The 12,717-nt window shown below is 41.3% G+C and overlaps 1 protein-coding gene and 1 long non-coding RNA gene across 3 annotated transcripts in view; one reads left to right on the top strand and one right to left on the bottom strand.

Moving 5' to 3' along the window:
• GRSF1 (G-rich RNA sequence binding factor 1) overlaps nt 1-6,505 on the bottom strand; it is a 14,027-nt gene extending 7,522 nt beyond the window's left edge. Inside the window, exons 1-5 of one of the 2 annotated variants that reach the window (XM_040625455.1) lie at nt 6,099-6,505; nt 3,481-3,637; nt 1,867-2,022; nt 1,324-1,467; nt 524-659 (exon numbers count right to left, since the gene is read on the bottom strand). In XM_040625455.1, coding sequence (XP_040481389.1) covers nt 524-659; nt 1,324-1,467; nt 1,867-2,022; nt 3,481-3,637; nt 6,099-6,452 — 947 coding nt within the window. In that variant the 5' untranslated portion in view covers nt 6,453-6,505. Of the gene's footprint in view, nt 1-523; nt 660-1,323; nt 1,468-1,866; nt 2,023-3,480; nt 3,638-5,798; nt 5,926-6,098 lie in introns of those variants that run through there. The other variant, XM_008693191.2, reaches the window with a different exon arrangement.
• Nucleotides 6,030-10,452, top strand: LOC103665294. Its single transcript, XR_005833550.1, has 3 exons — nt 6,030-6,170; nt 8,424-8,676; nt 10,371-10,452. It is a non-coding gene; the product is annotated as an uncharacterized LOC103665294 (long non-coding RNA).
• The last annotated feature ends 2,265 nt before the right edge of the window (nt 10,453-12,717 follow it).

Raw genomic sequence — 12,717 nt, 5'->3', positions numbered from 1 at the left:
AAAAAAAAAAAAAAAAAAACTCTTGAGGGGTGCCTGGGTGGCTCAGTGAGTTGAGTGCCTGCCTTCGGCTCAGGTCATGGTCCCAGGAGCCTGGATTGAGCCCTGCATCAGGCTTCTTGCTCGTGGGGAGTCTGCTTCTCCCTTTCCTCCCAGCTCAGTGCTCTCTCTTGCGCGCTCTCTCTCAAATAAATTAAAACAACAACAACAACAACAACACAACTCTGAAAAGACAATTTTGTTATAATTGGGAAAGCGTGACTATGGACTGGCATTAGATAATAAATTACTGCTAATTTTGTTAGACGTGATGATATTAGGATCACATAAGAAAATGTTTTTTAAAGATGCAGCAAATATAACAAATGTTAATAACCTGTTAATACTAAGTGATGAGCATTTGACAGATCATCATGCCATTCTCTCTGCTTTTCTATGTTTAGATAATTACAGTTCTACTACAGTGCACTCATCAAAATGACCCAACATATGATACCTGAGCATTACTAGAATCTGCTTCACTCACCGGTTACCAATTTCTTCCCTGTGTTTCAATAGGGCTTGGTTGGCCATTTCTGGTTCTTCAAACTGCACATAGGCTTCTCCTGTTTTTCTTCTTCCTCTGTAATCCATGACAAAAGTGATGTCTACTATATTTAGTCCTAGGACACAAAAAAAATTATTACAAATTAGTGCTAACAGGAGTCTTTTTTATCCTTAGGATTAATACATTCATTCACATACTAGTAATTTTTTTTATTTTATTAGTCAAATCTTAGGCCTGTTTTGCTAGTCTCTAAGCTGGATACATACCTAAGGAAGAAAATTATTATGCAGCAAAGCTAGTAACACCTACACATCTATATTTCCAGAATATTTGACTCATGCAGTCCATCTAAAACACACAATCTTTTTTCTTTTTTTTTTTTTGCCCTTAATTATGTAGTAGGGGAAATGGGAATTTAGACTAGCATCGCTAGTCTGGTACGTTTTTTTACAGCTAAGAATTAGATGATAATGCTCTTAAATGATATAAATTGTTACTGTCTTAGACAAATATGGCCACTCTTACATGAGGTTATCTTCCTCAACAGTAAAATAAACCTGCATGAAATAATTCAGAAATGTGACATCCTCCAAAGATCAGCATAATAGGTCAAAACATTTACATAATCTATAAACATTGGTAACCCAAGTGGAGAGTTCTCCCCTAAAGAACCTAATACAACTGCATGCAGTTACCTAGGAAAAGGTTCATCTAAGATATAAAAGGAGACAATAAGGAAAAAAAAATGAGACCCCAAACATGATATAAGTGAAAAGCACCTGCAAAGAAGTCTACAATGTCTTTCTCATTGCAACTATAAGGAAGTCCTCTCAGACGAACCACGCCATCATTTACCACAGGTGAAGATTTGACCTGCAGGCTCTTCATTAAGGCATCCACATCTTCATTGTTTATCTCATACACTGCAAAGAAAAAGCACAAAAAGTATGCAAATCTACACAGCAAAAGAAGACACTAAAAAAAAAAAAAAAACAAACATACTTACTGGGTTATCCAAGAATGTAAAAACTAGTATTTTAATCTTTATGTACTTCTCTGGAGAAAATAACAAATGACATTTACTGAATATCTACTATGTGCAAGCTGTGACTTACTTAAACATTCCCAACTTGTAAGGTAAACTTGGTCAACATCCTCATTTTATAGATAAGAAACTGAGCTTCTCTCTGTGTTTCATTTCATACCCTATAAAAGGGTGTATTCATAATACCGATCTCCTTCATTATTGCTGAGGACCAAATGAAACTGCCTTAGAAAGTACAGGCTAAGTTCACAAAAAGCCAGAACATGACTTCACGTACCTTCCACATATCGTTGTCCCATGTACATGCGATGCTTTTCTAAGGCTTTTTGAACATCCTGCTCTGACTCCATTTCAATTAAGGCATCACCCCTTCGTTTCCCATCTCTATTTAAGAGGAAGTGTATTCCATTCTCACCATTGCGGATTCTGCAGTCTGAAAGTATGGGAGTAAAATCAAAATCAGAAATCAAACTTTTAGCTCAATTATAAAAGTCACTAGAATGCGATCTTCCAATTCCAACAACAAAACAAAACATGAACCATAATGTCCATCATATTCCTTATAGAAAACCCCATCACTGAAGGCATCCAAATGCTAATGAGATGGTAGTCTATAAAATGTTCCACCTGAAAAAGATAGCAAACCTTAGCAGATAAGCTTATGATCTCCTGATTATTAAAATAGCAAACAGGCTCAACACAAAATATATTACGTCCTTCCCAATGCTCCTACAATCAGTTTCAAATCATAAAGAATTAAAATATGCTTAAGTTTATACATAAGTGTTTTCTTTTGTTATAATCCCAACTATAGGAACTTTAAAATAAATCCTATAAGAACAATTTTGATACCATAATTGAACTTTGCCCCCTTTTTATTACCAAGATCCCTATACTGCATTTGTTTAATGGCAGTGAGTTGAAGATGTAAGTGGCTTCATAAAATACTTGACCCATACAATGCTATGCACATCAAGGAACTCAATATATTATTACATCATTTTACAACATTTAAGATGGCATCCTCAAAAAGCCTTTTGTAGCGGGGGGACCTGGGTGGCTCAGTTAAGCATCTAACTTCGGCTCAGGTCATGATCTAAGTGTCCTGAGACAGAACCGTGGAGCAGGGCTCTGTGCTCAGTGGGAAGTCTGCTTCTCCCTCTGCCCCTCCCCGGGCTCATGCTAGCTCACTCTCGCTCTCTCTCAAATAAATGAATAAACTCTTTCTTAAAAAAATAACCCCCCTATTTTTAAAGATTTATTTTATTTATTTAAGAGAGAGAAAGCACCAGTTGGGGAAAGCAGAGGGAGAGAATCCTCAGGCAGACTCCCCACTGAGCATGGAGCCAGACTGGGGGATCAATCCCAGGACCCTGAGATCATGACCTGAGCTGAAATCAAGTCGGACGCATAACCGACTGAGTCACTCAGGCGCCCCCTTTCTAAAAGCTTTTTAAGAGGAAAATTAAAAATCACAGGCAGATAAGAGCTTAAAAACTAATCACAGGTATGTAAACATTCCAAAAATGTTTTTAAGGAAATTATATCACTTGACACTAAGCACTCTTGTATTCTAAATGTGTATATTACATAAAGAGCTACACTTAACTAGTTTTGCTTTTTGGTAAGTACCTACTAAAACTTCAGAGAAAACTGGCTTCTACCATGTAGTTTTAACATTACATTTTTTGGTTGCATTTAAAGTCTTCACACCTGGTATATGCCACAAATGGTACACACAAGGTGTCACTTGGTATGCAAATGTAATCAGTCGAACTAGACAATTCCTAACCAGCAAATAGGATGTCTACACTATCGCTTAACTTGGTTTTTGTGAGACTACCTTGTACTCAAACAAAATTACATTATTTCAAACATAAATAAGATATACCTGAGAAAAAGTTAACCACGTCTTCTATAGTGCATGACCACGGCAATCCTTGAGCTCGAATGAGATAAACATCATCCACTTCTTCTCCTAACTTGGACGAAGCCAATTCATACTCAGGGAGAGGTGGAAGGTCTTCCAGGTAGGTAGTTTTGGACTCCTTCCAAGAGAAGTGAAGAAATGTAAAAATACTTCTTTGACAACCTTACTTAGAAAATGTTCATTTCTGCAAACCAATGCTCTGGATGTTATTCTTAGGAGACAGTTACTATTTCAGAGGCAAGAAATAAACTTCACAAATCTAACTCATCCTTTTTTGGCTTAAATTGTACATTCTAAAGCAACAAGCAGGTATATCCCAATGGTTTGGCAGGACATAAATTTTATTCAGAGCTTGTTCTTAAATTCATCAGTCCCAAATTACACCCAATAACAGTGTTTTAGTTAAAGCAGAACAAGAAGGGTCCCTTCAATTTGACATATCTGGGTGCTTCCTACTCACCGTGTGCCATGTTAGGCTCTCATCTCAAAGAGTTTACCATCTAGACTAAGACAAGCATTACAAGACAGAATGCTTTATGTGCTACAATTAAGATACAAGATTATTATAGGACTTCAAAACAGAACACTAACAGAAGAATCAAGAGATAATAGAGATGGCCTCAAAGGAAGCATAGAATTTTGACAGCAATATATACAGGATTGGGCATTCCAGCTTGAGAGGTGAGGGGAAGAAGCGGTATGAACAAAAGCCCATTTGCAAAACAGCAATAATCCCATTTGGCTAAACTGCAGGGTACAATTAGGAGCCAAAGAAGATGAGCTGGCAAAAGGAACTCGGTTACCACACAACAGAGAGACTGGAGTGTCAAGCTCAATGTGTCCCCCTAACCCGGTAGGCAAGAGAGAGTTAATAAAAGACACTTCAGTGGGTAAAATTAAGAGAGCAGGATGCTTGGAAAGAGTAATCTGTCAACTGGTAAGTCAGACCAACTGAACAAGGGAAAGATCATAAACAGGAGCCTGAGACATACCCAAAGAACTTTATTTTACAAGACTAAGCAAAAACTGGAATTTAACAAGATTCCAGTAAGCACTACAACCATAACCAGGAATGACAACTGATGTTTTAAGACTTGCACTCTACCGGACTAAAGAAAGAGATTCTTTTGTACCATCCCCACGGTTTACAGTAAGACATAAGTCTACCTAGAAGGAGTCAATGATAAATGTAAACCTCTAGCAGATGTCATATACACACTTAATAAAAATGCAACAAGCACTACAATTATCAATGTGGAAAGACAACTCAGGCATTAAGTCGAGTGACTTGCAATCTATCCTGCTAAAGAGATACTTCACTCCTTTGTAGGTTCCCATCATTTTCATGAAGACTTACATATAATTTAAGAAGTCAATGATAAATGTAAGCACAGTGTGCAACACTAGTAGAGGCTCAACAGATATCATTAGTCAATTTCAAAGGAAAAAAATCAAGAATAGTTAGTTCGATAAAGGCTTATTAGAGATAGTTTGTGTTTTTTAATAAAGGTAACATTCCCCATTTTCCCAGAATTCCACATGCATCACAAGCTTTTACCGAAAAGGGCAGCACAAAGTATTGGGCCAGGATTCAAATCAATTAGCTCAGCCACTGGCAGACAGAAGCCATGCTGATTAGCCTCCCAGTTTCCCTAAGTTCAAGGAGAAGCACAAATTGAATTAAGATAAATATGATCCAAGATATCAGGAACTGGGTAGTCAAAACGTGAGCTGATATTTCCCAGATACCACGTAACAAGCAGAAAAGAAAGCTTCCTACAAGGCACAAAATATTTGCAATCTGAGTTCTTAAAGGACACGGTGACTAAAAAAAGAAAACACTATAGATTCACTCCTGGGTCCCCAAGTCGTGGCCTTACCTCTAGGCGTCCCCTCTTCTAGCCACCCCCCCCATCACAGTCTCCACACCGTCCTCCCCGTCGGCGACGACCCTTGGTCCTAAAGGTCCCTCTGCTAGAGGAGGTGGAGGTGCAGAGGTGACCTTCAGTTAACTGGGGCAGCCCGCCTTTCCCCAGGGGCACAAGAGAGAGGGGAGTGCTGGCGACGAGCTTCCTTCCCCAGGAACCCAGCCCACGTAACTCTGCGCGGGAACCTTCCCATCAGCAGGCTGCGAGGCGCGCCAGGGCCGCCTAGGCCTAGTGCTCTGGCTGCACGGAAACTCCCAACCCTCCGCGGGTCCGGCCTCCCAACTTCACAACCAGCGGGCGGAGAGCGACAGGGATGCGGGGTGGGGGCGTCAACAGCCTCACAAAACCTACCATGGGCCGGCGGGAAACAAGGCCTCAACATTCACCCCTAGCCACACTTACACTGCCCAACCGACCAGAGACTCGAGAGAACAAAACAAGGAGAAAACCCAAGGCCTGGGAGAGCGTCCCTTGTTCTGGGGCCCAATAGGAGGACTGGGAGGGCGGGGGGAGGAGGGAGGCGGGGGAGGCTGTGCGGCGCGTGCCGCGGATCCCCGGGCGTGCACGCGAGGCGCACGCGGAGGGGCGCGGGAGCGCGCGCGCGCGACCGGGGAAGGGTCCTGCGCGCGGACCCTCGCGGCGCCCACGTACCTGGCTGTAGCTCCGCGCCGGGTCCGCGGCCGCCGCCAGCGACTGCGGTAGCAGAGGGGCACGCAGGGCCGGGTAAGAAGCCGCGGCCGCGGCGGCGGCAGAGGCGGCCGCGGGAGGAGGCCCCGCCAGCCTCCCGGCGGACGCAGGCCCGGTCTGGAGGCCCCGCGTGTGAGAGGCGGCGGCCGCAGCGGCCCCGAGCAGCAGCAGCAGGCGGCGACGCCCCGAGACACCCGAGGGGAAGGAGCCGGCGGCGGAGTAAAAAGGCAGGCAGGCGGCGCCGGTGCGCCGGCAGCTGCTGCAGTTGCAGCCGCAGCCCCGGAGCAGCGCCCCGAGCACCCAGCGGGTCCCGGCCATGGACTCCGGAGGCGGCGCGGGGCCTGGAGGCGGCTGCGGCTGCAGCGCGAGCGGAGGGGGAGTGGAAGCCAGGGCCGGGGAGGGGGCGCCAGGCACATGCGCCGCCGGCACCCGGGGCAGCAGCGAGTCGGGAGGAGGCGGAGGAGAGCGCGCTGCTCCGCCCGGTCTCCGCCCTCGGGGCGGGGCTGCCGGCAGGCCGGGAGGGGCCGTGGGGACCCGGGTACTAGCGCCCCGCTCCTCTGTCCCTGATTGGAAACTGAGGCCCGAGGAGGACGAAGCGAGGTCCCTCTTGCTCTGGGGTGGGCCAAGACGTGGAACGCCGGTTTAGCGACGCCCCGCACTGTCCCCCCAAACGCTTGACGTGAGGGGCAGAAGGGCCGTTTCTGAAAGGAAAGGGAGTACTCTGGTTGTAAAGAGGTTGGGATAATATCGGAGGACGTTTAGTACCCCCGAATTTGGGATCTGTGTGGAAGGCCAACTTTCTTTGTTTTAAAATGAAATATATAGATATTTATATGCCGATAATAATATAGCAAAAATAAAGCCTCCTCTAATAAGTTGGTGTGTTCACCAGTGGACTGGCAGACGTTTGCAAAAGGACTGGTTGTACAATTTTCCCCATCCTGAGACCAGGACCCACCTCAGAGTAATAGGGAGTACTGAGAGTTAAAAAATAGAAAAATCTGAAAAATTTAAAAGTTTTTATTCAGGAAAATCTCAAAGTATAATGAACTTCCAGAATTTCAGAAATTATTTTTTCTTTCTTCAATCTTGTTCTGTCTCCACCACCACCCCGCAAACAGTTTTTTTCTTTGCTGGAATATTTTAAAGCAAACCCCGAAGATCATGTCAGTCACCCTTTCAGTGTCATTTTAAAGTGATAAGGACTTAAAAAAAAAGCCACAAGATGACTTGATTTAGCTGTTTTGAAGTATTCAAGAAAATTGTGTTTAAGTTGAAGTTGTTTACTCTGGCCTACGTTTAAGAAAAGGAAAGTTCAGTATTTCCCAGAAAACCCTTTCCCCACCAAAACAAAGAAAAGGAAAAAATCTGATTGGCTTGTTTCTATGGATTTGGAGGACCAAAGAAGGGGCTTCCTCATCTGCAAGATTTAGGAATCCTGGAGATTTTTTTTCTTAAATTTCCCTTTCAAGCAGGAAAATGGGTTAGCCCATCATAACAGATTATCACTATAAATCATAATCCGTCAACATGTTAGGGATTCTGCCCATATTTACTCTTGCCTTCATTTTCTTAATAGCGGAAGCCTTCATTCATAGTATGCAAATCTGAATGGATTCGCAACCTAAATACATAGAATGAAATCTTGCAGATTATAATAAGGAGTAACACCAAAGTATTAAAATAGAAAGTCTCAATTTTTACTTAAAGGAAATTGGGAGAATATAAGGGAGAAAAGAAACTAATTTTGAACAATTATTCATTTATCTAACATTTATTAAGTGCTTTTTGTGGTCCAGGCATGGTGCTATGCCCTGTGCAGTCGGGGGTATAATAATAGGCTTACCGACCAAATATCAAAGTGATGTTTAGATTTATTTATGTATAGATCATAGAAAGAGAATAACAAGCTTTTTAAATTGAAACTAATGACTTACGGAACACCAGTTTTAAAAGTTGAATTAAATATTTTTTTCTTTTAAAGATTTTATTTATTTATTTGACAGAGAGAGACAGCCAGCGAGAGAGGGAACACAAGCAGGGGGAGTGGGAGAGGAAGAAGCAGGCTCCCAGCAGAGGAGCCTGATGTGGGGCTCGATCCCAGAATGCTGGGATCACGCCCTGAGCCGAAGGCAGCCGCTTAACGACTGCGCCACCCAGGCGCCCCAAATTAAATATTATTTTAACCCAAATAAGTATAGCCCTCTTTAGTGCTAAACTTTTATTATGGAAATAAAAAGACTTTTGGTTTTTTTTTTTTTTTTAAGATTTTGTTTATTTATTTGACAGAGAGAGAGACAGCCAGCGAGAGAGGGAACACAAGCAGGGGGAGTGGAAGAGGAAGCAGGCTCCCAATGGACGAGCCTGATGTGGGGCTCGATCCCAGAATGCCAGGATCACGGCCTGAGCCAAAGGCAGACGCTTAACAACTGAGCCACCCAGGCGCCCCTAAAAAGACTTTTGGACCAAAAATTTACATTAAGAGACTGTTGACAAGAGTGGTCACAATGGAGATGAAGAAGGAAGATTGAGATTTTAAGAGGTAAAATCAACAGGATTTGAGGCTAGATTAGAGAGGGGGATGGTGTTTTCTGTAATTGTGTCATTACTGGAGCTGGGAGAGGTGGATGGGGACAACTTTTCATCCCTGGGAAAGTTTAGAAATCAATGTAGAAATATTGGAAGCAAATCAACCCTATTTCTGTTAAGCCGGAGAAGACTGTCCTAGAAATATTCGTTTAGGAATTGTCAGTATAAGTGAAGCTGCTGGTTTGGATGAGATTGCTAGGACCAAGGTTAGAGTGAGAAGGCCTAGAAACAAGTAAGGTACTACAACAGTGAATGCCCTGTAGAGGAAAACAAATTTGCAAGGAGAGAAGGAGCAGTGAGAGAATTAAGAGCAAATTAAGGAAAGCCAGCAGTGTTTCTCTGGAAGTAAGTAGGGAGTATTTAACAGTGTCAAGTCCTTACTAAGATCGTTAGTTACTTGTCAAGTGAGATGAGAACAAGAAAAAGTGTCCTGGATTTAGTGATACGGGAAGTCTTCAGTCATCTTGTCTACCGTTGTTTGGGGGTAGTGATAGCAGAGGCCGGAATAAAGCAGGGATGAGGAAATGGAGATTGAAGTGCAAAATAAGTTTGATTTTGTAGGTGAGAAAGGGAGAAGGCAGTAAAGGAAGTATAGGTCAAAAGTGGGTCTTGTTTTTCTTGTTTGAATTAAATTGGATTAGATTAGACCATGTTGAAATGATGCTGGGAAAAGATTCAATTGCTAAGGATTTAATTGAGTAATGAGAAAATAGGTATAACTGGTATGTGGGTTCCTAGAAGGGTGAAAGAGGATAGGCATCAAAGCTCAGGTACAGAGATTAGCTTTATATGGGAGAGAGCTCTGCACATTCTCTAATTAATCATAAAGCGTATTATTCTTCTAGTATTGTCATTTAGCACTTATTACAGTACTATATACAGAGTAGCACTAACAATGTTAACCTACTTCTCTGACAAGAATGTATGAGGTATAGCTAGTCTAAATTGGTGGAAAGAAACACTCTAGCTTTGGGAGAGAGTAAGGAGAAGGACTGAGAAAAACTATTGCCTTCCATTGCTAGGAAAGAATTTTCAAAAGAAGTCCTCTTAGCTCTAAAGAGCACATTATTGTTAGCTGGGAGAGAACCTGGAAGGGGATGATTGTTCTGATTACTAAGAAATAAATGAAGGAACACATTTTATTGTCAGTGCCCCTCAATTCTTGGAGGTGAACATACTTTTCTTCTGATATGCAATGAAGTTGAGTTAATCTTAAAAGTCCTACCCCACAGCCTTCTTTGCATTTGAAAGGAACAAAAAAATCATGAACCATGGATGTCAATAAACCTAGGGTGGCAAAAGGAAAAGGAATGGAAGTGAAGTACCATAAAGAAATGGTGCCCATTTGTGTAACCCGTGATTAAGGTGCTATTCATCATCCAAGATTAAAGGAAGAAATTTATTACATTGAGTAGATGCAAGAGAACTTCAAGAAAGTTACTTCCAAGGAAAGACAAAGAAGTGCATTTTATCACCACTACAACTGCTTTATTCTTTTATCTGACAAGGAAAATTGATCCACTGGAACCACAAACTCAAAGATTTGTTTTCTGCTGCAGTGATGTGTTTCTTAGGTTAGCTTTGTCAATTGACCTATAGTCACTACTGACAAGTCCATGCTAACCAATTTTTTTGTCTCTCCCACAGATTGCATTTGGAAAATCATTCTGCGAAGGAATAAAATGTACCTGTTTATGATGGACACATGAATAAAGTTCTAAATACTCCAGCTTCTTCACTTGTTAAAATTGCTTTTTGAAGTTAAGAAAGAGAGTAGCTGATTAGTTATTTAAATGAAATATACTGTCAAGAAATAGTAATATAAATATAAATTAAAACATTATTTATATTAATAATAGCCCATTTTTCCCATAGCAAATATGACTGGAAATAGGAACTCTATTCCCAAGGGAATTCTCAGAACACATTATCCAACACAGTTATTACAGGGAACTGATTTATCCAGATAGATCAGACGGTCACAAAACTGAATCCTCTGAATGCTGAGATGGTACTACTGTGTAAAGCTCACACTGAGGATATTTAGAAAGCGTGATGATAGGCTGGAGCGTCCTCTGGCCATATTTATAAAAATAAGGTATTAGTGGTTTTTACTAGTCAGCTAATGAAAAATAATCACATCAACTAGCTTTTCCTAGGAGGGCAGAAGCTAGGGGGCAACCAGAGCCCAAGTCTCTGAACATCAGCTGACACACAAGATGCAAAATAACCAAGGCAGCATTCTGAATAAAATCTCTTTAGGTAATTCATGGGGGCGCCTGGCTGGCTCACTAGATTAAGTGTCTGACTCTTTGGCTCAGGTCATGATCCTGTGGTCATAGGGCTCCCTAGTCAGTGTGGAGTCAGCTTTGGGTGCTTTTTCCCTCTCCTTCCCCCTCTACTCCTCCCCACTGGCGCACTTTCTCTCAAATAAATAAAATCTTTAAAAACAAAATAAAATAGGGAATACATGAACATAGTGTTAAAAAAAAAAGTCGGGCCATGCAAGATTATACATGCACACATGCACACACAGAGTAAGGTTTGCCTCTATCTACTGTCCTCTAGTCATCCAGTTCTCCTCAAAGGTACTGTTCTTGTGTGTCCTTTCAGAGATGGTCGGTGCAGTTTCCTCACTTCTAAATTTGGCAATTCCGCTGTACTTGGGATTTTGACGAGTTTTCCACCTGCTAAGAAAGGGTTTTCTTAAGCCAGTGTATTCCTAAATTGAGAGCTAAAGGAAAAGGAAATGCAAGAGACAAATGAGATCCTTGTCACAAGAAACAAAGGACGTGGGAAAAGTGAAGGCATAAAAGGAAAAGGTGAAATCAGCTATGATATTTGGAAGAATAATGTTTCCCTCTTTAACAACATAGCTAATTTAGGAAAAACAAAACTTTAGAGTTACATTCTCAAAAAATTCTGACTAGGTCATTGTCAAGCTGTGTAACTGGTCATTATTCAATCTTTTAGCTTTGCTCTCCTAAATTATAAAAATAAAGATAATATTAACTACCAGAAAGAGTTGTGAGGTATCTGGCACTTACGAAGAACCTGATAAGTGGTGTGTGTTCATTTTCTTAGGTACTGTTTTTTGTTGTTGTTGCTTTTAAAGACTTTATTTATTTGACAGAGAGAGCCCAAGCAGGGGGAGCAGGAGCAGAAGAAGGAGAAGCAGACTCCCCTCTGAGTACGAACCTGATGCAGGGCTTGATTCCAGGACCCTGGGATCATGACCTGAGCCGAAGGCAGACGCTTAACCGACTGAGCCACCCAGGCGCCCCTTAGGTACTGTTTAAAGGAAATTTAAAGGTATTTCAATTGTTTCTTTCCTCCGATTCTACCCCAGTATTTATTTATTTTTAATTGAAATGTAATTGACATAAAACCACTTTAATATTTATTTAATTTTTAAAATTTAATAATTTAATATTAAATAAATTAAATATTTAAAATTAAATAAAATTTAATTTAATATTTAAAATTTGTTTATTTTTTAAATTCCAGTATAGTTAACATACAGTGTTATATTAGTTCCAGGTGGAATATAATGATTCAACAATTCTGCACATTACTCAGTGCTCATCACAATAAGTGTACTTTTAATCCCCTTCACCTATTTCACCTACTTCCCTGGCCCACCTCCTCTCTGGTAACCATCAGTCTGTTCTCTATAATTAAGAGTCTGTTTTTTGTTTGCCTCCTTTTAAATTTGTTCATTTGTTTTGTTTCTTAAATTCCACATATGAGTGAAAGCATATGGTATTTGTCTTTCTCTGACTGACTTATTTCACTTAGCATTATACCCTCCAGATCCATCCACATTGTTGCAGATGGCAAGATTTCATTCTTTTCTATGGCTGAGTAATATTCCATTGTGTATATTCACCACATCTATCTATTCATCTATTGATGGGCACTTGGGCTGTTTCCATATCTCAGTTATTGTATATAATGCTGCAATAAACATAGGGGACGCTTAGTGCATATATCT

The sequence above is a fragment of the Ursus maritimus genome, unplaced genomic scaffold (assembly GCF_017311325.1).
Source record: "Ursus maritimus isolate PB19 unplaced genomic scaffold, ASM1731132v1 scaffold_8, whole genome shotgun sequence".
Lineage (NCBI taxonomy): Eukaryota > Metazoa > Chordata > Mammalia > Carnivora > Ursidae > Ursus > Ursus maritimus.
The sequence above is the reverse complement of the archived record's forward strand: the minus strand, read 5'-3'. Positions and strand labels throughout refer to the sequence as shown.